The sequence below is a fragment of the Lacerta agilis genome, chromosome 2, assembly GCF_009819535.1.
Source record: "Lacerta agilis isolate rLacAgi1 chromosome 2, rLacAgi1.pri, whole genome shotgun sequence".
Classification (NCBI taxonomy): Eukaryota; Metazoa; Chordata; class Lepidosauria; order Squamata; family Lacertidae; genus Lacerta; species Lacerta agilis.
Genome location: NC_046313.1, coordinates 79596317 through 79623513, shown reverse-complemented (window position 1 = coordinate 79623513; position 27197 = coordinate 79596317). Strand labels below are relative to the sequence as shown.

The 27197-nt window shown below is 40.3% G+C and overlaps 1 protein-coding gene across 1 annotated transcript in view; it reads left to right on the top strand.

Moving 5' to 3' along the window:
- The window catches only part of DNAH12 (dynein axonemal heavy chain 12), a 98003-nt gene that overhangs the window by 44845 nt on the left and 25961 nt on the right, over nucleotides 1-27197 (top strand). The window contains exons 36-54 of the mRNA XM_033140968.1: nucleotides 603-754; nucleotides 1986-2124; nucleotides 4238-4404; nucleotides 4783-5038; nucleotides 6096-6395; nucleotides 8863-9041; nucleotides 9498-9690; nucleotides 10737-10898; nucleotides 11384-11578; nucleotides 12372-12505; nucleotides 13518-13680; nucleotides 16241-16321; nucleotides 16794-16970; nucleotides 17768-17899; nucleotides 18160-18249; nucleotides 19572-19712; nucleotides 21007-21248; nucleotides 21554-21701; nucleotides 23311-23456. Of these exons, the coding sequence (XP_032996859.1) occupies nucleotides 603-754; nucleotides 1986-2124; nucleotides 4238-4404; nucleotides 4783-5038; nucleotides 6096-6395; nucleotides 8863-9041; nucleotides 9498-9690; nucleotides 10737-10898; nucleotides 11384-11578; nucleotides 12372-12505; nucleotides 13518-13680; nucleotides 16241-16321; nucleotides 16794-16970; nucleotides 17768-17899; nucleotides 18160-18249; nucleotides 19572-19712; nucleotides 21007-21248; nucleotides 21554-21701; nucleotides 23311-23456 (3197 nt within the window). The remainder of the gene's footprint in view (nucleotides 1-602; nucleotides 755-1985; nucleotides 2125-4237; nucleotides 4405-4782; nucleotides 5039-6095; nucleotides 6396-8862; nucleotides 9042-9497; nucleotides 9691-10736; nucleotides 10899-11383; nucleotides 11579-12371; nucleotides 12506-13517; nucleotides 13681-16240; nucleotides 16322-16793; nucleotides 16971-17767; nucleotides 17900-18159; nucleotides 18250-19571; nucleotides 19713-21006; nucleotides 21249-21553; nucleotides 21702-23310; nucleotides 23457-27197) is intronic.

Sequence of the window (27197 nt, the reverse complement as noted above, 5' to 3'; positions counted from 1 at the left end):
TTTTCCTCTTTGGGGAAGGGGGAATTTATTATTTATTAATTTATTGCATTTGTATCCCACACTTTTTCCTCCATGGAACTCAAGGTGGTAGACATAGTCCTGCATCCATTTTACCCTCACAGCAACGCTGCGAGGTAGGTTAGGCTGTGAGAGTAAGTGTCTGGCCCAAGCTCACCTAGGGAGCTTCATGTGGATTTGAACCCTAGTCTCTCCCAGCTCCTAGTCCAACACTCCAACTAATACACCACTGTGCTTTATGCCAAGTGAGGCTTTTTTATATAAACACAGCTGTGCATACCATATGTAGAAGGGGCAAGAAAGAGAGTGAGCTTACTGAGCCCCGGAACTAAATATTATTACTTGTTAGGAAATTAAAAAATACATTGCAATTCACCCTATGTAAATATGTAGCAAATTATAGATGTACAATGTTATACATCTATAATGCTGATAATTTTGAAACCATTGCTTTGAGATTCAATTAAATGTTTTAAATTAAAACAACTAACTGCTAAAAGCATCAAGTTCTAGTGAAACTATTTTGAATATATTTTGTCAGTACCGTATCTTTTGCAAAACATTATTTCTGCATTTCTTCTTAGATGAAAGGCAAGGGCCGTTGGATGCATTGGAATGAAGCCATTAAAAGCATCAATTATAATGATAAAAATCTTAAGGTTCAAGACATTATAGTCCCAACAATGGACACAGTGAGATATACCTATTTGATGGAATTGTGCATTAAATATGGAAAGTAAGAAAAATTGCTTCCTATAATAGTGAAAATGTTTTCATTGTTCATGAGATTATACTATTCTAGTAATGTTATTAATACTCCAAGAAATACACTTAAGAAATAGAACCCCCAGAAAAACTATCCTCTTAGATTTGTGTCCGGCTGGGTTTTTTGTGCTCCTTGGTGAATTAATCTTATTTTTTGAAAAAAGTTTACATAATAACAAATCGGGGGGGGGGGGGGTAATTCTGAGAATTGTCATCAAGAGGTAGGGTGCTAAGTTTCTTTGATTGTTCCCAACTGCACTTTTTAGTATGTATATTCCAGCTCAAAGCCATGGCTCTTGCCCAAGATCTATGTGGAAAGTTTCCCATTCGCTGAGATAAATGGTATAGATGCACACAGCACACAGTTGAAGCTAACTGATTGTTTCATATGTAACCCCAGTTTAATGTTGGGGCTTAAATGCAGTGATCCATCTTATTCAAACTGTGCAGGCTACTTGGCATCCCTGCTCTCTCTCTCTCTCTCTCTCTCTCTCTCTCTCTCACACACACACACACACACACACACACACACACACAACAGACAAATTGGGCCATTATAAGATTTAAGTTGTGGAATAATTGGATGGCTCAAACTGGACTTTGGAAAACAGTAAAAAAAGAGGTGCTAAATGAACTTGTTTGTGGAGAGTTTCATGGTTTGTTTGCCACCACCAAAAACGCCCTCTCTGATAGCCATCTACCTGACCTCCAAAGTGAAAGTATCCAGGTTCATTTGAGGGGAAAGCAGCCCTTTGGATACCACTGTTTATGGCTTTAAAGGTAAACTATCACTTTGTATTGCGTCTCAAAAGTAAGTGACACTAGTTAAGAGTTTAGAAAGATTAATCTACACTAGTCTGGTCTTAGAAATATTCTTTATAATTTTATAATTCTGTTATAAACTCTGAAATACTTACTGTTCATATAAAAAACGAGTTGTGAATAAAATTATGGGGTAATATAATTCAGGAATTGTAGCTAAGAGTCTTTTGCCTAACATGTACTTCTATATCCCATTTTATTTATATTTGTTCTCTTACATTTCTGTGATTTTAGCTATGTATTCATGCAAAAAGAAAAATGCCATGTTTAAAAATCGCTGTAAAAATGCTACCATCAATAGTCTTTATTTGTTGATAATTTCCAAGCATTATGTCTACACTAATGAGAAACTAATACAAGTATATGAATTTCTTTCCAAGACCGCTGCTTTTTGTGGGACCAACAGGTACTGGAAAATCTGTATATGTGAAGGACAAGCTAATGAACCATATAGAAAAGAGTCTCTACTTTCCATTCTTTGTTAATTTTTCTGCTCGAACCAGTGCTAACCAGACTCAGGTTAGTAAAAAAAAACAGCAGTGTTGCTAGGTACTTTAAAGATATTGTGCATTAAGCCAATGACACAAATTGGCCTCTGGGTAAATTAAGATGGTGAGTTGCTGGAGTTCCATAAGCCCTGCACTTTACATGACACTTAACCCTGTAAGTATTTTTTTTAATTAAAAGGGGGAGGGGAAAGGCAGGAGATTTAGTCTCGGTGTAGAAGATCCCAGGGCTTGAGCATATAACACTAAATAAATACAGGAGGTACATTGGGGGGTTTTTTGGCACCCATTTGAGAGACAATGGAGTGCGCATCTGGGGTGAAGCAGCGCTGAAGTGACCTCCCTGGGACACAAACCTGGACAGTGTGTATGGAGGTTTTGGGCTGCCCAGATGAAGACTTTCCTCTTGGTCACACTGATGTGGTCCAAAGGAAAGCAGAGCAATACGCTTGGCACCAGCTTGGCTGTAGGAGTTGCCAGAAGGCGCCATCCAACCATCTTAGAAGACTACCCTCTGAATTTGTGTACAGTTTACTTTCTAGGCCAGGCATCCCCAAACTCAGCCCTCCAGATGTTTTGGGACTACAACTTCCATCATCCCTAGCTAACAGGACCAGTGGTCAGGGATGATGGGAATTGTAAACATCTGGAGGGCCGAATTTGGGGGTGCCTGCTCTAGCCCTTTCTTCTCCTGAAGTTGTCCCACAAGGCAGAAGAGGTTTAGGATCAGAGTTTTTCTTCTCCTAGATGGGTTACCTTCCCAGGTTAATGAGCCCCATCTGCCACTCATTCCCCTCTACAGCATGTGCAAAAACTGCCTTCTTGACCATTGGACCCACTCTTAGTCTCATCTACTCAATTTACTGGAGCCTGTCTTCGCATGTAGGGGATATTCCAGAAAACATTTTTCTCAGATGGAGACTCACCAGTAAAATAGTATTTTACCTTTGCTCAAAAGCCTTTTGGGGAGTTTCACCACTTCATATGAAGTAAAAAATATTAGCTTTTCAGGTTGGATTATTCTTATAACCACCATTTTTAAAATCAATATAAATTCATTAGGGTGAATCTGCACAAGTAACATTTGCAAGCAGGTAATGGCCCACTTTAATCAATCGATTAATCAACCTTTATTGGCATACATAGTAAACAGGAATACATGGGTTAATGTGCCACTTGAAAACAATAACTTCCCCCTTGAACTGCTTTTAAGCTTGAATATTTGCACAGCTGTTTAAGTCCTAGAGTTTTTTTTAATCAAGTTGTGAAAATCTTCACAAGAAGCTCATGGAAAACATTTTCAGGAAAAAATGACAAATAGGGACAAACTGAAACTCCTTACTGCTTTTGATGCAAATGGGCCCTCAGGCAGTTTACAACTGCATATTTCATTATATAATAAAACTGTAAGGCTGTTGTCATGCTGCAGTTTGTATGGCTGTCAGCAGGTGGCCATGGCAACTCTTGTGTGACAACAGACCAGCAGGCAGAAGAGCTAGCAAGCATGGTTGGGGAATAGGCAGCCCAAGTGAACTGTTCAAAAGAGGAGGAGGTACTTCGGAAGTGCCTCTCTCCCATTAAACATGACTGGAGCAGCACTTAACAGAGGATGGTGCTTCAGAAAGCACCAAACCCTGGCTTTTGGTTAAGCTTTGGCAATGTGATGTGAGAGTAAAAAGGACTATTTAGAAGCCCTGACATTCACACAGTTCTGGTAAGCCAAAGTTTAATGTGTCATGTGAATGCAGTCAGTATAAAATAATAGAATAAACCTACCTTTAGACACACCTGTATTTACCGGTATTATAGAATACATGCTAGAATTTGATTGGATCTAGAGAAAAGCAGGCATAACAAGCTGGCAGAAGCTGATTTTCCTGCTCCCTTCTCTCTCCAGTAGATCCCACAAGATTCCTCTGAGGGTTGAGGGACCTTGCTGAACGGGGTGGGAGGATGAAGGCGTCTTTGAAAATCAGACAGAACAAACTTCTGCGAGTGGGAGGCAGTGAAGAAGTCGGCTTTCACCAACCCCATTATGCACATTTTCCTCTGGAAACAACACTGACTGTTCTTTTGAATGAGCTGGTTTTAATCCTTAAGAAATATGTTTTGCTTTTGAATTTTAGAACATTATCATGGCCAGGCTCGACAAGAGACGGAAAGGAATATTTGGCCCACCTATGGGAAAGAAGTGTATCATCTTTGTGGATGATATGAATATGCCTACATTAGAACAGTATGGAGCACAGCCTCCTATTGAACTTCTGAGACAGTTTTTTGACCATGGAATCTGGTAACTATTCAGACTAAATTATTTTTATGTACACAGTTAAAAGAAAAGTGTCATTTTTATCAGTTTGCTTTTATGCAATGCATTAGTAAAGCTAGATTTGTGAACATTGGCCAAAACTTTGTAAGTCCCAGACTACTGATATTCAGGGTGTCCATCTCTAATTTCCATCTTCATCTAAGGTTCTTTTGTTGTTTTTGCAGATTCTAAGCTGAAATTAGTCATAAAAGTAAAGGAGGTATCCTACGTTAATGTAATGTGTTCATGTAATTATTGCTGCAGAATACGAACCCCATGATACTGTACATGAGAGATTTCCAAGTGCAGAAGTACTGTTCCATTTATAATTGTCTGATGATCATACTTCCATTTCTTTTGAAGGTATGACCTAAAAGATACAAATAAAATTGTATTAGTTGAAATACAATTGATGGCTGCCATGGGCCCACCAGGTGGTGGAAGGAATCCAGTCACACCTCGTTTTCTGAGACACTTCAACATTTGCACAATTAATACCTTTAGTGATGAAACAATGGTCCGGATTTTCTCTACTGTTGTATCTTTCTACCTCAGAGCAAATGAATTTATCCCAGAATACTTCACAGTTGGAAACCAAATTGTCAGTGGCACTATGGAGGTACGATGCCAATATATACACTACATTTCTGGTTTACCTGCACAGGCAGAATATATAGGTGACTTCCAGGAGGGTCAAAGGGTCTCAAAGGCATATCAGTTCTGAAAGGCACGTAGCTGGGTTTTTTTTAAAGAAAGGTACATGAAAAGATTTCAGAGGGCAGTTCAGATATTAGACATGTGTATGTCTGCACATGCACATTCAATTAAAACTCCTTTTCTTGACTCAAAGTGCTTTTTACTGTTACAGATTAATTAGCCTAACTATGGACTAACCATTTAGGATGAAAGGTATAGCCATCTATCTGCCTATTCCTGGCTAGTTTCCAAGGGGAAATAGTTTCTAATGCTTTGCTACTTTCTCCTTTAGTTTGTTCTTCATGTTTCTGTTGCCAGTGGAAGGATTGCAAGACAGTCTGTGACCTCTCTAGGAAGGGAATGCCAATGTCTGGGAGCAACCACTAAGAATCCCTTCTCCTCCCCGCCCCCCAAATCTGCCTGTGAGGGTGCAGTGAATGAGAGAATGGCCTACTCAGAATATCTCAGAACCCGGGCAGGTTCATATGGGAGAATATAGTCCCTCAGATAGCCTGGCAATAAGCCATTATGATGACTGCTTACCTACTATATCTGCAAAACTGATATTGTTCAATTTAATGCCATGTAATATTATTCAGTTCTTCATATATTATATACAGCTGTAGAGGCTCCAGTACTGACATTTCAGCAGTTTTCTGACATCAGTCTTATAGCACTTTAAGGATGTGTCGGCGTAGAGGATATTTCAGGAATCTGATGCTCTTATTCAGCATCCAGTCTTTTGTGGTCCTTCCCTTTCATTGTAGCTCATTTAGGGCCAGTGTGGACATCGTCTCAAGTGCAGAGCAACAACAATGCAGTTTTTCTTTTAGATTCTGCATTCACATTTTTTCAGGGAAATATTCTACATGTACTAAACCAAGAGTGCAAGAAACATCTGCGTGCCCTAAGTACAAAAAGTATTTAAGTACAAAAACTTAATTTAAATAGTTTTGATAATTTTTCTTTCAATCTTCAAGGTATATAAGAAGGCCATGGACAACCTGTTACCAACACCCGCTAAATCCCATTATACATTCAATCTGCGTGACTTTGCACGAGTTATCCTAGGCTGCTTGCTCATCAAGAAGGATTCAGTTGTAAACAAGCATACAATGGTGCGTCTTTTTGTACATGAAGTATTTCGAGTATTTTATGACCGTCTTGTGGATGACACCGATAGAGCTTGGCTGTTCAAACTAATGAAGGATATTGTGAAAGAACATTTCAAAGAATCATTTGATGCAGTGTTTTCACATCTGAGACAAGGAAATGCACCAGTGAGTATTCATATTGTTCATTACAAGATTATCACTCTCTTTTCCTCTCCCATATTCATACCTATTTCTGCCTGACTAGTTTTATTGGAACCAGAGCAAAACCATACCACATTGTATCATTCCATGTGAAAATCTTGTCTGTTGGGGATTAGGAAAACATTGATATTATTTATGTACATATAGATACATAAAATATCTCAATTGCTGTAAATAAGTCTAGCAATTCAAGACTTAACACTGGGTAAGTAACACTGACTAACAGACAGACACACTACAGAGCTGACATGCATTTGTCACAGATGTAGTCAAGGCACTGGGCCGTTGTCATAGCAACTGGCTTGGCTGAGCTTGCACCTGTGATTAGTTCACCCATGGGGTAATTTATGCTATTGAAGGAAATTAACTCCTGCTCAGGTCCAGTTATTTCAACAACACACACACATAACACACACAATTATAAAATAATAGAAGTTTTATTAAACACAAATAAATAAGTAAATAAATATATTTATTTGAGACCATATGTGTCCCATATATTTATATTACAAAAACATCACAGCTGGGTTGCCTGTGCCCATGGGGCCAGTTGCAAAATGTCAACGACTGAAACAGCAAATATATATAATTGTATAATGTTAATTTAACAAAACAAAACAAAAAAATGAAAAGAGGAATAACTGCTATTGTGAATGTGCCGTGTGTTTTTTCTGTATATATTTAAGCTGTACATAGACTTGTTCAGACTGATTCCTCTTACAATTTGGTACAGTTACTGAGGGCCCAAATGGGTTGGGTTATGACTCCCGTCATGTGACGGAGGCAGGAGAGCAATGAACTCTGGGAGGCAGGCTCAGTCCCCTTCAGTTTTTTCACTTTTGCCTGACGGATCAGGTCATTTTCTCCCGGCTCTGTCAGCTAAGTGTTTTTTCCTTTAACAGTACTTCATTTCTACTCCATTTCTGTCCCCTCTTATATCCTTTCACTTTATAGTATTGTGTGTGTGACGTTTTTGCACTGTTTGTTCTATCCTTTTCAACCTGGCCCATCAAGGGTTAACGCAGACTCCAGATTGAACTGACTGAACATTCCATGAATGTTTAAAGAGAATGGGCAGCCGTTTTTTGTCAGTTGAGAGGGTGCTTGGAGAGGGAGTGTGGGGTGGTTGAAAAGAAGGTCTGTGAGAGTAGGTTTAGGTTAGGTAGTTGTAAGGTTATCTATTATATGATTAACAAAGATATTACCACTTGTATGCAAAAAAACCTTAATGCAACCATTACGACCTTAAGCAAATAAATTTCCATCTTTAAAGTGCCAGTCAAAAAGTTGTCTGTGTTATTTTCCAGCAAAGGTACATGAAACTCATTTGTGTGGACACTCATTAAAAAGACAAAACTTCCTTCAAGAGCGGAACGGTGAGGGTGTGTCTTCGAGGTGCACTGTGAAGGCAAAATAGGCAGGCAGACCCAGGGTGTCACAAAGTTACCTCAGGGAAGAGGCGAGCTTTTACATGAGGGGATTTCTAGTGGCTGAACCCCTTATACTGTGGACACAAGGAATAGTCTCATATTTTGCCTAGAGTTTAAAAGGGTACCTGGCCACGTTGGTGCTGGAAAGGGACTCTCTTTTATTTAAAAAGAGAAAGGTTTAGTTTTACCTAAGAAAGCCCTGTTAGTTCTTTTAATAAGTGAGAGGACGAAGTTGTAAGACGAAAGGAAGGGTCCTTCGTCTATCACAGTGTGCGTGTCCATTTCCAAACTTTACTCGTTTCTTTTCTTATCTCCACTCAGGAAAAACAACAACAAAGAAACAAACCTTTCCCGCTTAGGTCTTACTTTCACATTCCTTCCCATTCCCTTGCTTCCTCTAATTGCCTATAGGCAAGGTTTTTTGTGTTTATTATTATTATTAGTATTATTATTTTGAATCCTTAACATGCCAACGTTTTTTTTTTCTCCAAAGTGACTGTTGGCCTCTGCAACTGTCCTCTGCCATCACTGGTTCCTTAGCAACAGTTGCCACCACATTCCGATTGGATTACAATTTCTCTTTCTCCTGTGAATAGCATTCATGCACTCCAATTGAGGATTGGAAGTGTGTTTTAGTCCACAAAAAATTATGCCACAATAAATATTTTAGTTTTTAAAAGGCGCTGCAAGACCCTATGTTATCACGGGGCCTTTATTACCTTCATAAAATAGGTTGTTAAGGCATTTAGGCTTGGTTTTTTGTTTATTGCATTTGTAATTTTTCTCCAAGGCACCCATGGCAGCTTACATAGTTCTTTCCTACTCATTTAAGCTCCACAACAACCCTGTGAGGTAGGTTAGGCTGAGTGGCAGTGACTGGCCCAAGGTCATCCAATAAGCTTCATGGCTGAGTGGGGATTTCAACCCTGACCTCCCAGGCCCAAGTCTGACACTCTAACTGCTATGTTGTAGACTATATGCTATTTATTTTCTGCCAATAGGTAACTGAGGAAGATATGAGAAATCTGTTGTTTGGAGACTACATGAATCCAGATCTTGAAGGAGATGAAAGACTTTATTTTGAAATTCCAAGTGTACAAATGTTTAGTGATGTTGTGGATTTGTGTTTGGATGAATATAACCAAACTCATAAAACAAGAATGAACCTAGTAATTTTCAGGTGCATATTTAATTATTTATTTATAATGATTTATGTGATACTTTGTTTTAGGGTTTGTAGATTATTTCTCTTTAGAACTGTGGGATCTAGGGGTTCTTCTGAGAGTGCTTCCAGAGAGAATTTTACTTAAGATGATCCAGGCAGAGCTTAATCAACTGACTTCTCACCAACTATTTGTACAACCTGCTTAAACATGTCAGTTGTTTCAAAAAGGTCACAGCTGGTGGTATACACATGCATTACCATGAAAAGTCTTAGTAAATATCCTCTCAAATATCCACAGTGCATGAAAGACACCTACTCCTACAACTTATAAGGTGGCAGCAATCTTTCATGATCTGACCAAAAAGTCTAAATCCAGACTAGTGAAACTCCCTTTCATGCTAGTCTGTATAACTAAAAGCACTAGATTTGTGATCTTTGTTTATAATAATGATGTGTATATTTTTGTGATAGGTATGTGCTAGAACATTTGTCTCGCATATGCCGTGTGCTCAAGCAGTCAGGAGGTAATGCCTTACTTGTTGGAATGGGAGGAAGTGGGCGTCAGTCCATGACTCGTTTAGCTACATCTATGGCAAAAATGAATATATTCCAACCAGAGATCTCTAAGAGCTATGGAATGAATGAGTGGAGGGACGATCTGAAGGTAAAGGTTTATATATGTTGGCGTTAGACTGGAATCAGTAAGCTTTATATTGCTCAATGCTATCTTATTTATTGGAAGCGAACTGTAACTTTACAAGTTGGGAGCCTAGGAAAACTCACAGGAAGTTGCAGTCTCCCTTTCTACCCAAAATGATTTTTAGAAGGAAGAATGAATTGGCTGTGGGAAAATAGTGGGGGTGGACTCCAATCTGAGCAGTACAGTGTGGGGAGTGGAGTTTACATCCCAGTTTCCCATGTTGTATCACCAGTCCTGAACCTGAGTGCTATTAAAAGGGGATTAAAGGGACGCTGGTGGTGCTGTGGGTTAAACTACAGAGCCTAGGGCTTGCCGCTCAAAAGGTCAGCAGTTCAAATCCCCACAACGGGGTGAGCTCCTGTTGCTCGGTCCCAGCTCCTGCCAACCTAGCAGTTCGAAAGCACGTCAAAAGTGCAAGTAGATAAATAGCTACCGCTCCGGCGGGAAGGTAAATGGCATTTCTGTGTGCTGCTCTGGTTTGCCAGAAGCGGCTTAGTCATGCTGCCCACATGACCCGGAAGCTGTACACCGGCTCCCTCGGCCAGTAAAGCGAGATGAGGGCTGCAACCCCAGAGTCATCTGCGACTGGACCTAATGGTCAGGGGTCCCTTTACCTTTAAATGCAAGAGCAACTTGCTCCAGCAACTCCTGTCCTGAACAGAACAATAAAGGGAAGCTTTTATGAACTATGAACTTCTGCTTGAAGGGAATAAACATCCCCACAAGTCTTGCTCTTCCCCTGGCAAGTAACTGGGATGTCCTTTCCCCTCAAAGGACAAACTGATTCTTGCAGCAGGGAAGAGGACCAGCCATCAACATCAGAAGATTTACCAATCAACTTCTCATTTACCTGTTCTGTTTTTTACACAAGTTAAACATTTCTGTACACCTAGTGTAGGCATAGGCAACACATTTCATTAGGATGTGCACCCAGGATTTTTTTAATGCAAGCATTTATTGAATACATTTAAGTACATTTATTGTACTTAAATATTTGTTGTTGCTTTTAGACTCTTTTGAGGAGTGCAGGCATGAAGGGCTTGAAGACTGTATTTCTGATCACAGACACACAAATTAAGGAAGAAGGATTTTTAGAAGATGTTGATAGTGTGCTTAACACTGGAGAAGTCCCCAACCTTTTTGCAGCTGATGAAAAACAAGAGGTTATGGAGGTACTATGATGAGAAATGCATAATTTACTACTTCTCGTAAAGTATAATGTTACAATTAAAATAAACATTGCTTTTAAAAAAATATGTAAACCTACTGCTTAGAATTCAGTTCAAACTATTAATTTCAATGGATCTTTTCTAAGAAGGACTTAGTTGAGTACCACCATTTCCTTTTTTAACATGAGTGGCTGATTATTTTTAATTGCTATGTGCTATTTCCCTTTTAAAGATTAAGCATTAAAGAGGAATATTTCTTATGCTCATAATGAGGTCATTACATCTGATTAGGAGCTAACTCTTATAAACTAGTTTAACAGGCATGATTTTCTTGCATATTAACAAAGATTTCTGATATCTAACTCACAACTAGAAATGTAATTTCTTTGTCTTATCCTGCATGGATTATAGTACTTATTTTTGATTACTTTTCAGAATCACATTTTAGAATTTTTGTAATTCTTTTTGATACATTTATTATCCTTTAGGGTGTTCGTGCAGTAGCCCAGGCAGGCAGTAAGCATGAAGAGCTCAGTCCCTTGGCTTTATTTGCTTTCTTTGTGAACCGCTGCAAAGACAACTTGCATGTTGTGGTAGCCTTCAGCCCAATTGGAGATGCTTTTCGCAACCGACTGAGACAGTTCCCATCTCTCATCAACTGCTGTACTATTGACTGGTTCCAGGTACTTAAACTATGTACTAAGACTTCAGTATAGATTCCTCAATATAGTCTGGCCTATAGAAGCTTGCTTTCACCTCTATTACATGTTCTCTCACATTGCAAGAATTACGTATGCCCCAGTGAGTTGGTAGAAACTTGTGCTCTAAATATAATGCTGCTTTTGTAAAAGCAAAAAACTAAAAACTCCCTCCACAGCAAATTGTCTCAAAGCACACTGGTTTGTATTATAAAGTGTGCCATTCGCAGGCAATCTGACATTCAACTCTGGGGATCTTTTGCTGTTGGGTGTTGGATGCACTCCACAGTTTGGCACCCCAAAAGTTAACACAGACAACGGAGATAAATCAGAAGTAAATCTGATTATATCAAAAGGGAATTAGCACGTTTACGAAAAATCTTAACATCAATAAACAGCATACTTATAGTAGGCTAAGTTTAGAAGAGGTTAAAACCTATGTAAGAGTTGTTCTTAAAATATGCCTGGAAATACACAGGAAAAACTAGGACGCAATCAGGAAAAGGCAGTGGGGGGTGTTCGTTGAAGGGGTAAGGTGGTACTAGAAAAAGAATATTTGTGTTGGCTGCTGCAGCTTGTTTGTGAGGGGAATAAGAAATCCAGAAAGTGGAGCGCAGACATTGACTTGCAGGAAAATAATGAACCATTCCTCCTTTCCCGAACTGCTAGCAGCAGATTTCACGAAGAACTGCTGATGGGGACATACTCAAATATGCTGTGCTATGCTTAATAATGAAGAGAATATCACAAGTAGTGTTTCTATTCTTATGTTTTCCAGCCATGGCCTGAAGATGCTCTTGAACGTGTGGCTATTAAATTTTTGGAAAGGCTTGAGCTCACAGACAATGAACGTCAGGAAGCTGTTCCCATCTGTAAACATTTCCATACTTCTGTGTTGTCCCTTTCTGAAAGGTGGTCTTTTAAAAATACTTTCATAAAGCAAGCTGTTGTAAATAAAAGGGGGAAGAGGGAAATACTAGAAGGGTAGAGAAAAGTATTTTTATGTCTCTGATCAATAACATTAAAATAGCATTGCTAAACAAAATTAAAATTTATTACAAAAATAAACAAAATATTTTAGAAGTAATGCTTGAACGCATTCTGTAAGCCAGTTTTAGATTATCTGATTTATATTAATTGAATTTACCCAGAGTAAATAGACTGTGAGTAGCAAGAGCCTCATCCTCAACTCAGAATCAAATTAGAAGAAGCATGAAATGTGTCAGTGGAATCTCTTGCATTTTTTTAAGCAAAGAGAAGGAGAGATTCAGATAAAGATTATGATGCTGGAGTGTTGCCTGCCTCCTCCCTATATTCCTGATTTAGATCTCAGCCTCTCTTACACACGCATGATATTTGTGTATTTTCCTCTTCATGGCAAATCTCAGCTTCATGGGGGGATAAATCAGGTAAATGGGCCAACGTGTTTGCTTCTCCCATGCAGCACCAACTCAGGTAGGAATGGAGAATAAATTTAAAAACAACAACACAAGATTCTGTTCACAGATCCTCCATGTCATATCTAGTTTGACCCTTAGCTAAACTGATAGAATAGGTTTTGCTAGTGAGTCAATTTGTTATAGCTTTCCCAGATTGTCTTTGTACAACAGTTTCACCACCCTTATTCAAAATTGTAAAAAAAAATCCACCCACTAGTAATAAATAGCAGCAGATAGGCTTACTCAAGGGAAGAGGAAGCCTTACAGATTTAAGGGGGGGAAGGTGGAAGACACTTTGAAATTGCACAATCAGTAAGTAACACAACTCCATTTCTAGAAAAAAAATGATTGTCTTAAAAAGCATTTAGTACCATAGCCTTGGAAAGTTTGACAAATATTCAGATGATATCAGATGCTCAATGAAACAAATAGATCCTTCCGTTTTAATACCCAGTAGAGTGAAATACTTCTTTCTCATTCCTCAGATTTTTGAACCAATTGGGACGACATAATTACGTTACTCCTACCTCCTATCTTGAACTTATTGCTTCCTTCCAACAACTTTTGACTCAGAACCGAGATAATGTCATGAAAGCAAAGAAAAGATATACTAATGGCTTAGATAAACTAGCTTTCGCTGAATCTCAGGTATGTCCATTGTAACTAAGGTTGCTTATCCGTGCCTGGTTTACATGTAGTGTGAAGCTGTGATTTGTTCAAGTATTGGCATAAGCTCACCACATCATCACCCTACTTGCTATGTCCTTGCAGCTCTTCAGCTGCTCTGGGCAACAGCCAAACCATACCATATTATTTCCTTTCCCATTAAAGGAACACCCAATGGTCTCTCAAGTCAAGAAGCTCCTTACCCTTTCTTGCCACTATACTGAAATTAAATTTCTTTTTCCTATGCAAAACACTTACTTTCATAGATATTCCTAGACTGTTTATGCTCCAGCTCTGAGTTGCCTGTATGCTAGAAACCAGAAAACGTAGTGCCAGTTTGTTATGTAAAGATCTGCTGGATGACAAGCTTAGTTGCATTGATTGCCTCTTCCTTGCTGCTCAGTTCCTCTGAATGTCCTGAGTGCCACCATATTGTAGGGCAAGTTTCTGATTTCTAATGCAATTGTTGAGGTCCATCAGAAGGTGTTGACATTGTTCAGTTGACTGTTCTTCCTAGTGCTTTTCCTCTCCCAGTGAGAAAACAGAGGAGCACTGAATACTTCATTATGGAGCACTGCTAAAGCCTCAATGGGTGTTAGTGGCCTTTGGTGCGTGTTGATAGTGGATATCCTTGAAAATTACTCTTCTGGAGGTGTTATGTGATGGATCTTGGACTGACCTGGAGCTGCAGATTGATTTGATGCTTATGTGTGGTAATTTCTGCCCATTTTGCACTACTATAGAACAGCCAGAGCAGAAAGCGTACCAGTGTGAGAATTAGGGGAATGCCACCCCCACTCCCCAGTCTTAAGTGATTGCAAATTCTTCCTGGAGATGTTGGGCCATTATGTGAGTGGAAGCCTTGGAGACAGCTGCTCTGGGTGTTGCCCAGGGAAAAGGAATGTTTGATAGTGGTGGCATTTGCAGAGCTGTCACCTGTCCCAGCCAAGCAGTTCAGTGGTGGGAGAAAGTGTCTTCCTCAACTGGCCAGAGATTCCCAGTGAAGGTGATGAGGTTTGCCTGGATGTTGCTTCTGTGGTTGGTTTGAGGCAAGTTCTCTAATGCTGGTCAGAAACACTTATGCTATTCTCTGCAGTGTAGTCCAGAATCCCAACTATCCAGAAGGGTGGTGAGGAGGTGTGGGTGGGGCGCTGCAGCTTCCCAGGCTTCCCAAAACAGATTGTTCCTCATGCTTAACAAGAGCAAGAAGGACCACATTCACAGCCCAACAAGACAATGACAAAAATCCACCAGCAGCATACAAATCAATATGGCTAACCTGATCCAAAACACCCACCCACCCCACTCACACATGAAAACAAAGACCACCACAGCCAACTACAACCACACCCTAGGCCAACCCCAACCTCTCTTACCACCAAAGGAACACAAGTGAACAGCAGAGAACCTGCACAAGCAATGCTGACACAAAAACCCACAGGGGCGACGCGGTGGGGAAAGACGAAGAAATTTAAAGAATATTTAAAAATTCATGTTAAGATCAGCATTTAAGAAGAGAGCAGGCAGACTAGATAAGCTACAGATTTGAAATTAATATAAGGTATAAAAGCAGATAGAAGTTGTGATAAGGCAAATAGAGTTAGATATAGATTAGTTAGTGAAGATGAGTTTAAAATGTTAAGAACTTACTAAGGATGATATTCAGTGAATGCAGAAGGTGAGGATGTGAGGAAGTCAACAAATGATGTTAAGGAAATTTGATGCTTAATATCATCTTTGTATTTTTTCCCTCTGTTTTTCGTATTGTGTTTTTGTATTTTTTTTGTTATTGTTTGTAGTGTTTGAAGGTTGGTGTTTGTTTTGTTTTAAAAATTCTTGGGGGGGAATATATTAAGTAAAATAGAAACATTGCCACCCGACCCCTCCCCCGCTCATCTCCCCCCTCCACCTCTTTCCCCCTTTTCTTCCTAATGCCTCAACAAATGAAACCTATTTGTAAAAAAATGTTACATGGGGGGGGAATAAGAGAGAGATACATTGCACATACTTTTGTAAATCAAGAAAATCTTTAATAAAAATACATTAAAAAAAAAAAACAAGAGCAAGGAGGAAGGGGCACGGCTCAGGAAATGTGGTGCAGTGCAACCATAGTTGTACTAAAACAAACCACAACTTAGAGAAAACACAGCAGGTAGCCCGGTTTGTTTTGCCCTTTGTTTTCATTTATTTGTTTCTGTGTGCTCTATATTTTACTCCTAAAACTTGTTGATTGTGTTGAAATTGGTTTTAGTCTATTTTTAGAGCATATTATATGCTGTACTCTCTTATTTTTCTGGTAACTGGATATTTAAATGTAAACAAGTCTAAAAATCTTTCAAATGAATAAATAAATCATGTTGTCTTATAATACTTTGCTTATGGCACTATCCAATGTTTGTTCAGAAGTAAGGCCCATTGCGTTCAGTGGGACTTCCTCCCTAAGTAAGTATTTCTTAATGACACATTTAAATGCTTCATTTATCTCCCCCCCCCCATTTGCCATACTTTAAATCAACTCATGGGAAATTGCTCTTCATCTTAGGTTGGTGAAATGAAGCAAGAATTAGTTGATTTGCAGCCTAAATTGGAGCAGGCTAAAGTGGACAATGCAAATATGATGAAGGTAAGGTTTCTGCTCCTAGAGATGTATCAATGCTGCTGTGCACACAGTGGTCTAAATGATGCTGGTGTAGCTTAACTGGGCATCTAGCAAAGGGCAGCTGGGGAATGTCCAATTTGCTTTATTTCAGGCCAGTTGCAATCCAGTATGCTATTTGTTAATTAACAGGTTAGGTCTAGATTTCTACACACACATGCACTTTTATTGAAATATCAGCTGCGGCCCTTTTTGTAATAATTTCACTCTACCACACTACACCCCAGGGAGGGTGTAACTACAAAGTGTGCCTCTATCTGTATTATATCAGCTAATTGGAATCAGGGCTTAGAATTTTATGTAAAGTTCTCCTTTATAACATCAATTCATCTTTTCTAAAATAATAGCTTTTCTGAATAAATCAACAAAGAAATCTGATGGAGCTCTACAGGACTATTCTACTACATGGAACATTTCATTTCATGTCTTCTTTCTTTAGATAATTGAGAAAGAGTCTGCAGAAGTTGAAGCAAAAAGCAAAACTGTAAAAATAGATGAAGAGCTTGCTACAGAAAAAGCAACAGAAGCCACAGCACTGAAGAATGAATGTGAAAGTGATCTTGCAGAGGCCATTCCAGCCCTAGAGGCAGCATTGTCTGCACTTGATACACTGAAGGCAAGTTAAATAAATAGAATAAGAGCATGACCTGGAATAGCATTATTTTGATATGGATGAATTGAAGGGGAGGTCCTAAAGCTTAGCAGTAGAGTACATACTTTGCACATAGAAGGTCCCATTTTCATTCCTTGTCATCTTCAGTTCAAGGATCAGGTAGCCTTTGATTGGAAAAACCTCTCCCTAAAGCCCTGGAGAGCCATTGCCAGTCAGAGTCAAACTGCAGGTTATGTTAATCACTAGGTTTGCCCTCGAATACAAGATTTTTTTTCTCTCCCACATATTCAGCATGAATATTCCATTCTTGTTCAGTACACTGGTGTGTGGGATAGGGGACTTTAACCCTTTGCTCCCTACTGTCCAGATCAGACATTGCCATCCAGGCCTGTTGATTGCATGATGGTGGTAGCAGTGGGGATGTTCCTATCGGAGTGAATGGGGCTCTTCCCCATACAAGCTCAGGTGATTAATCAGCAATTTGTAGAGTTAACTTCTTGTAAAGGGTTCGGCTTAGCTTTACTCTTTTGCCTGTTTATATTTTAATATCTGAAGAGAAAAAGGAATTAATTGGACCATGGATTTCTAAAGATTCCAGCCGCTATATGTTTACTTATTTATGTTATATGTTGACTTATCATATTATTAGGTAAATCCTAGATATAAGTGAAAAATTCAACATGGTTTGGCTTAGTTGCAGTGCGTCTATGTGCACAACATGAAGACTGATTTTGTTTTAATATATCATGTTTTAAGGCATTATATACTGTAATAGAAGTCAACAATCTATTTCATTCTAGCCTTCAGATATTACAATTGTGAAATCAATGAAGAATCCACCATCTGGTGTTAAACTTGTTATGGCTGCCATCTGTGTCATGAAGGACATAAAACCTGAAAAAGTTGCAGATCCTTCAGGGATTGGAGGAAAGGTAAAAAAGCTGACAGTAGAACAACAAATATCTAATTACAAATTTCCTAGGATGTATAAAGGGAATATTTTTGATCTTCAAGCATGGAAGTTTTACTTCCTCATGCAGGAAGCTTCAGCTTCCATCATACTGCTCAAAATCTCAAGAAAAATGTGAATTAGATTGTTAATTAATATCTGAATAGCTTTTTAGAATCTTGTATTTTCTCATTTTCTTTTGTGTTGAAATATTTTACATACTGCTTTAACTTTCTTTTAAAGATTTTAGACTACTGGGGACCTAGCAAAAAACTTTTGGGTGACATGAATTTCTTAAGAGATCTGAGAGAGTATGACAAGGATAACATTCCAGTAAGTTTCGTATGTATGTTCTTATTTGCTAGAGTCAATGTGAAAGTGGTTTCCTTCCTTCCAGTTTTCTTTTTTTATAACAATTTTTATTAATTTTTCAGTTTATACATCTCAAAATAAACATTTTACATAATACCATGTAACAATTGACTTCCCTCCTTCCCCTTTCATAGTTCATTTTATTTATCTATCATTACTGCATATTTTACTATAGCCAATCTAATCATTTCTCCATCTTACATCCTTCAAATATTTACCATACTGTTGAATTTATCTAAATACTACCAGCGTTAAATTGTACACAATTCTTTTCTAAATATTCAGCAAAAATTTTCCACTCCTCTTTGAATAAAAATTCTTATTGCTCTCTTATTCTATAAGTTAAACCTGCTGCCAATCTTCCTTAATAGGGATCTCGCTCACTTTCCATCTTTGGGCTAGCTAAATTTGAGCCGCTGTGGTTGCGTACATAAAAATGTGGTAAACAGTGGGTCTTCCTGGGGAAACAGCAGGGCAACTAAAAAAGCTCTTGGGAAACATGGGACAAGCAGAAGTGTAGCTGTGCATGTACTCCCTTGGGATCTAACCATGATGGCTTCTACCAAGAGTTCGCCATGGTTCCCACTTATTAAAACGGAGCATACCCGGGCAAGTTACCCGTCAAAGCTCCCACTTGCCGTGCTTAGAATCACTTTCACAGAATTACAATTCCAATCGATGCCCTCGGTGGTGTTGGATGGAAGCTACAGCAAAGTACATTATGAAGAAAGACTTTGTGTGGGCAACCCTGTGTGGAGGACCTGTGCCACTATTTATTGCAGTGCCCGTTATATATAGACCCAAGAAACCAATTCATAAACACCTGTTTCCCAATGGAACTCACTTGAATAGGGTGGAAAGGGTGAAATGGCTGCTGAGCGATACTGATGACTTTGTAACTTCTAAAGTAGCACTCTATGCATTGGCAGCTAAGAAGATCAGGAGGAAAGAACTAGATAAAATAGTGGTCAAAGGCAAAGGAGATTTGGATATTTAATTTGGCACATTTTACTAGAGAATCTTCTGCCATTCTATTTTATGCAACAAACAATCTTAGTAGTTGTGATCATGGTTTATATTGTATGTGTGGTGCCTGATGATTTTTATGGTTATTGCTGTTTTTCATTTTGTTATTTTTCTGAATGATGCCATGGCCTATGACTAGCGCAGTAAAAGTCTATGATGATGATGTACTCCTTTGGTGCATGCATTAGCAGAAATTGAATTACTGGATCCGAAATATAAATTTATATTCAACTGTACATAATGTATTTTTCATATAGGTATCTGTGATGCAGAAGATTCGTGCTGAATATCTGACTAATCCTGAGTTTGATCCCCCTAAAGTGGCTAAAGCATCCTCAGCAGCAGAAGGTTTATGTAAATGGATCATGGCAATGGAAGTTTATGATAGAGTTGCAAAGGTATGATTATTTACCTTATTTTTTCTCAACATTGAAAATTATTACATAATGCTAATTTATCCTCTAGGATACTTACTTACACATCTGATGTATACTGCATCTAGATATAGTGGTTACCAGCCATGGATAGACTTATCCTCAGTGATTTGTCTTATCCTTTTAAAGTCATAGTGTACTAACCCTAGAATGGGCTGAAAGTGTCTGAAAGATTCTACTACTGAGCAGTGGAGGACATAAAGAAACGCCACCCAGGGCGGGATGCACCCCTGGGGGGGTGCAGAAGGAGCCCCCTGTGGCTTGCCTTGCAAAACATTGCAGAGGGTACACTTCCATGCCACAGTCCAGGAGAGTGAGTGGCAGCATAGCCACCCACCCTCCTCTCGCCATTGGGTGCGAAGAAGCAACAGCTCTCTCTGCTCCTCAGGTCAGGCTTGACCCGGGGATGGAGGTGCTGCAGCTGGGCACCTTGCATGCCTGCAACCTCTCTTCCCCTGGGTCAGGGTTGATCTGGGGTGGAGCTGTCACAGTTGGCGACTTCTCTCCACTATATGGTGGAGCTTTGTGCAGCACTACCCAGCCAAGGAGAGAGGCGGCAGCTCTCTGCTGCCGACTCTTCATTCCGCCCTGGGTCAGACGTGACCTGGGAGCAGAGCTGAAGCTGAGCTGCGTCTGGGCACAAGGAAGCTTTCTGGGCAGCTCCCTTGCACGCTGGAGTCTGTTGTGGGGGTGCCTGGTTGTGCCCTTTCCAGAAAATGCACCCAGGGCACCCGCTACACCTCTGCCACTGAGCATGAGTAGATCTCGGTCCTGCCAGTACATGAATGGAAAGCTGGTTGGAAAGCCCATATATTCTCTGAGGGGAGGGATACAGAAGTGGCAAACAGACAAACAGAAGGAAACAACACACTGACCAGTTAGCTGCCAGAACCCCTTAAAATCCTGCATATATTGTCCAGTATACATTTGCTATAATAGGCATCTGGGTGAAAAAGGCCCAAAGTGCAGTATGCAATTAAAAAGTAAAATTGAATTTTCTTCCAGTGTAACCAGAGTTTACAGAAAATTTAAATGTAGAAGGGGGAAAAAACTTGTAAACTAGCTAAAAAACTTGCTTTTTCTTAGGGCATAAGTCTTAACCAAATGCCTGGTGCATGGAAGCAAGCAATGTAACCCACTTACCTAAGAGTAAATCCCACCCAGATACACTGATTTCATGTATTTTTCTAGATTCATTTTATATTACTTTATCACCCCTAGTAAAATTTAGTAAAATTTTATTAAATGTATCTAATAGGTGGTTGCTCCTAAGAAAGCCCGATTAGCAGAAGCACAACAGTCATTGGCACAAACGATGGCATTACTTAATCAGAAAAGAGCTGAACTTCAAGCTGTTGAAGACCGTTTGGAAGCATTGCAACAAACCTTTGTTGAGAAAACTGAAGAAAAAGCTCGCCTAGAATTTCAGGTGGACTTGTGTGCTAAAAAGCTGGAAAGAGCAGAAAAGCTTATTGGAGGACTTGGTGGAGAAAAATCAAGGTCAGATGAAAATACTTTGTACCCATTCTAGCAAGAACTAGATTTAAGACACACATTTTGTATAAAATAAATTATATTTAGTAGAATACACCAGAAATATTTTAAAATGAAAAAGTTAGCTTACATAAGTAAAAAATGTCCCCAAACATTATCTGTATTTCAGTTGTTTAAATAACACACAACAGGATTTTTAAATAAGATACAAATGCCATTTTTAATTTTTATAACAGCTCCCATGTAACTGGAATAAATGCTGTTGAAATAGGCCATTTTTTAACCTAAGTTAATATTGTGTTTCCCCCTAGGTGGTCTAATGCAGCAAATGACCTTCAAAACACATATGATAATTTGACAGGAGATGTCTTGATATCAGCAGGAGTGATAGCTTATCTGGGTGCTTTCACTTCGGGATTTCGACAAGAGTGTGCAAAAGATTGGAGCAAGCTGTGTAAAGTAAGATTGTGTGAAACTAGTAGTTTTCATCCAGTGGGCAGTGCAAAGAGGCACCTCTCTTTGGGGCAGGGGGGCAGCTCATAGACCAGGAGTGGCAGCTGCAGCCGCCCAGAGGACTCCCAAGGAGAGGGGAGAAGAGAGGATTCTGAGGGAAAACTCCACAAGGGAGGGTGTTCGAAAAAGGGTGTGAGGCTGCCTGTTCTGCAGGCAAGGGGTGACACAACTGGGCTCCGGAGCTCCACAGGGGTGCTGCGAAAGAGTGTAGTTGGTCGAAGCAGCCGTGGACCCATAAAAGTTGAAAACCACTGTGTTAAAGTATTGTTATTAATCTCCAGAACAAGGTCCTCTCCTAGTACTGGCTCTTTCAGTAGATCTCATATCTATGTATAGGTCAGGGAACAGTGAAATGTATTTAGTTGATTATGGTGGGTGAGTTTCAAGTGTTTGTGTGGATTTTTAAATTAATGGAATTAAATAATTATTGATGGCTTTGATAGGAGTTCAGTGTAGCACTATGGCAATTGTTACATTAGTGCAAACATTTCAGCTTGCCAGATGGAATGATCTCTCCCTCTCTTTCTTCCATGTACTATTTTGGGGACTTTCCCAACACCCCCTGAGTCAATTGGGGGGGGGGAGGTAGAGGTGATGGGAGGAAAGTCCTGTTGTGCTAGTAGAAGTCTATGAGCAGGCTTCTGATAGCAGGACTTGTTGAATCTTTCCCTTTGAGTTGCATCCATTACTAGTGCTGCTTTGAGTAGATCCATTAAAAATAATGAACATGACTAATTTAGGTCCATTTATTTCAGAGGGTCTACTGTAAGAAGGACTAACATTGAATACAACATAATGGGATGCATGGCCTGTCCTTGGTCTCTCACTTTGCTTCCTTGTTGTTTTAGTGTTATCTGAAATGTTTGAATATACTTTTGCTAGGAATGTGATTGTCTTGTCAACAGATGGAAAAGTCAGCAGCTTTCAAGAATGTATGGCCAAGTTGTATGCAAGGATCCCCACTTCCTGGGCCACTCTTGTTAGTCCAGTACTTGAGTAGGTTTCAGGCATTTTAATGTGGTTTTGTGGCTTTAGCCAAAAACAAAACAACCCCAACTCAAGAAATACCCGCTGAGAGCTTATTAGCCAGAACATATTCGTAAAAGTTGGGTTGCATTCAGCTGATTCTCCATTTTTAGACATCTCTTCATTTCAGTGGGGGTTTCTGTGAATGGAAGCTGGGAAGCCCATTTTTGCAGATTCCCTCTTCCGCAGCCTCCTGTGCCCCCCCCCAACTGCTCCAGTGTGGTTGGGGACCCTTTGAAACATGGTGGGAGGCGGTGCCAGGGAAGGCTGCAAGGGCATTTGTAAAAATTGCTCCTTTTCTTACCATTCAGAGAAGCCTCCACTGGAGCCAAGAGCCTACTATGCATAATTGGATATAACTCATTGTAGTGACTTGGAAAAATATTTTTGTGATTGCCTGCTGTGTCCTTTCCTCATTTTCTGTCACCTGCCCTGCTAGAAACTGAGGTTCAGTGCAAGCCGTTAACTGGTTTTATATAAATTGTTAATAAATACTTGATATTATGGGGAAATTTATTTGTCTTTACAGGATAAAAATATACCTTGTTCTGAGAACTTCTCCTTGAGTAAAACACTTGGTGATCCCATAAAAATTAGAGCCTGGAATATTGCAGGTCTTCCAACAGATCAGTTTTCTATAGACAATGGTGTGATTGTCAACAACTCTAGACGTTGGTAGGTAATGCAAACCTATTATTTTGCTAAACTAAACTAAAATTAGCTTACTGCAGTAATATTTGTGTGGACAGGCGACCCCCGAGTGGAATAATGACTCAAGACAACGTGCTATGGGTTAAAATTGGTCACAGCTTTATTAAGCTTCAGGTGTAGGGAGACCTTGGCTCAGGCATTGGGCGTTTATCCTTCCCAGTCCCCAGCCAGGGATCTGGGAGACATCGAGGTTATCCAGAATGTGTGGGGATTGGGCTGGCTCTGGAGAACATATGTTCAAACAGAGAGCCCGCCCCCTGTTTTGCCGCCGTCGCTGGGGAGAGCAATGACAACCTCTCAGTGTATGGCCAATGCCTCCCCTCAAGACCCCTTTAATGGGGAACCCTGGGATCACCACCACAAGGGGGGTGTGGGTCACCGCTTCACGCTTCCCCCCCCCCATTCAGGAAGATAGACTAAACCCCAGGTGGGATTGGGTGATTGGCTGAGGTAGGCGGAGACCTCCAGGTATTCAGCCTGGGGAGGGCGAAGCCAGCCCATACTACCGGGCGCCACACTGGGATCCGGGGGGCTGCACATGACCACGCAAAAGGCGCCCCCATTTGATATGGGGAGCAGTCATTATACTTTCCATAGTGCCGATTCAGATTTCCAATATTCTTTTTATGATGGCCAAAATTGTCCTCAAAATGATTTAAATATGCATTTGACTGCTTGTTGAGAATATAAAGTGTCAAGTACATAAAATAAAAATAATCATGACATCCTGAGTACATAGAACATAGGAAGCTGCTTTACACTGAGTCAGACCATTCGTCCATCTTGCTCAGTATTTTATACAGCAAGGAACCTGTGGTCTTTGCTGTTGGAAAGTGAATGTCCCATGTATGGATGAGCTGCCAGTCAATTTGTGTTTTTTTTTTTAACAGAATTTATTGACATTTTCATAATATAACAAAAACCCAACCCCACACCTACAAATACCAAAACAAATACAAATACACATAATGTCAGGATTCTTCTTCTTATCTATATACCTTACAAAAAAAAAAATTTCTAGTTCTGAATCTTGACGTTTGACTTCCCCCGCCTATACACCTTCGGTTTTAAATCAATATACTATTTCCTTAACAACTTTTCTCTATAAAAAATTTAACTTTACTTAAAAAGAAAAAACACAATTGTCTTAGTCTTTGCATTATAACCTAAATCTTGACCAAATATTCCTATAGCTAAACTTAATTCTTCTATCCTTTATCATGCTGCTTTTAACTTAAAATTCAATATCTCCTTACTTATTTAAAATAAACTTGTAATTAACAGACTTCACACTCCGATTTCGGATACCGTGGCAGACCATTCAGATTATACATTTAATACTTCAACCCACTCCCCCTCTGTCCATTGTCTTTTTCTGTCTTTCACCAGGACCGGATCTCCAATTATCTTCTTCTGGATGTCCACAGAACCAGGCTGCATTCCCAACAAACCTTGCATCGAGCTTCAGGATATTCATCCCCTCTATTCTGGGTTTCTCCGTTTCTTTGTGCCATACTTCTTCTTCTTGTAGAAATCTTAATTCTATGTCCCTTGCCCCCGAGCTGCCACCTCGGAGTCTGGATATTGTAAATCTTCCCGTTCCAGGGCTGCCACCCCCAGAAACCGGCCCCCCTTCCATTCGGAGTTGCCCAGCCATCTCAGACCATCCTTCAAACACCTCTCCCAGCTCTTTGCAAAAGTTTGTTTCCATTGTGTAGAACTTTTGAAAAGCCTCTTCTGTGGAAAATAAGTTCTTTCCATTTATAATTCCACTCAAGGCTTGTAGTTTTCGATTAAGCAGTTCCAGTTGAAAGACAGTGAGCATTTCCTCATCCTCCAAATCAGAATTCAATGCCAGCGCGAGCGCGAAGTCCAGCATCTTGGGGGGGAGGATGGGTATCAAGTTTCAGTTCCTGTCTCTTCCTTCCTTTGTTTCAACTTTTTCCCACGAAAGTCCAAGTCGCCGCCATTTCTCCGATGCCGGAGTATAAAGACCAAAACTTCAAATGGAGATATTTTTTCCCCAGTTAACCCCCGAAGGGAAATCTCAACAGTCTCAGTTTTCAATTTCCAGATACTTTCTATCAGTTATTGTGGCAGCAGTCACTTAAAGGGTTAATTCCTTTCATCCGCCGAAGGGAGGGAGGCGGGCTGCCTTTCTTCTTTCCCCCAGATCGTTCCAGAGATACAAAGAGTCAATCAATTACTCACCGCCTCTGGGTTCTTTACACTCACTAAAGACAGGTAGAACTTAGACGCTCATCACAGGCTTTGTCGCCGCATTTACATCCCGGTTGGGGCATGTCCCCTATAGCCCGGCTCCGTCGTCCCTTCACCCCCACTCCCCCTTTACAGGGGGAGCGGGGGAAGGGTTCGGAGCCACAACGGGCACAGCCGGGGAGCCCAGGGAGCGGGACGCTCTTCCCGCACCCCAACCGGAGCCCCGCTTTGCTGTAGCGGGGCTCCTAACCCCCGGGATGGACTGGGTGCTTCGCAGCCGAAGCAGCCCACGACCACCCGCAATGGCGTCAGCCGCCGGAAGCCCGAGCTGCCAGTCAATTTGGACCAAGGGGGAGAGCAGGAGTAAGGAACTAATGGTGGAGGGTCCTTGGGCATTTGCAGCAAAATTGATGAGGATGGGGGGTGTGTGTTGCAAAATACTGGGTTGATAAAATGAAACAAAATATGGGGGAAATATATTACCGATACGTCAAACTTCATGGGGTATCTGAAGAGAGGCTGACTTTGATCACCTTCTCCTCAGCGATGATATATGTCATAGAGAAGGTAAAAGCTTTTGGTTTGCATTTCACTCAGTTTGCCTATGAATCGAAAAGGCAGAAGGGTGCATATAGCTGCAAAGCAAGTTACATTTTGATACAGTAGGTGAAAGCCTGAAAAACTGCACCTATTATTTTAGCTAGCAATTTACAACAATTGTAGGCTTTGAAGGGAAAAAGAGTTACTGACTCAAATGCCAAAGCAAATTCTGAGAATGAGAAAAAAATATAGCAGGCAGTAATCCTCAGGGAAGAAGGAAAACGTTGCCCAAACAGAGGAGGAAAAGAGAGACAGCAAAACTATAAAAGGAATAAAGGTGAAAACATTGGGTGATATCCAGTGGTGTTGGCCTGATTATGGAACAAGCTTCAGCTGACACAACAGAAACAAAATAGGAAATTCTTTCCAGTAGCACCTTAGAGACCAACTGAGTTTGTTCTTGGTATGAGCTTTCGTTCCAGAAACATTCCTTCTCTTTCCCCTTTCAGCCCCCAGTGCCCCTCAGTTTGCTCCTGTGGGTTGGGGGATCCTCTGAAACAGAACTCTGGTTGCGAACGGGATCTGTTCCGGAGGCCCGTTTGCAACATGAAAAGAGCGCAACCTGAAGCGCCGAATCTGCGCATGTGCGCTGTGCGTTTCGGCGCTTTTGCACATGCGTGAAGGGCCAAACCCAGAAGTAACCCATTCCGGTACTTCCGTGTTCGGCGCGTTCGTATCCCATGGTGAATGCAACCCGCAGTGAACGCAACCAGAGGTATGACTGTAGTGTGGACTTCAAAGAAGAGGAAGAGCTAGCAATTTTGAAAACCAATATAATAAACTCAGTGAAATAAAGAATTGTATTTTTAAAAGCATTAGAGGTTCACATAGCTCCACCTCCCAAAAGATACTGCCCATGTATTAAAGCAAAGGCAATGAAAAGTG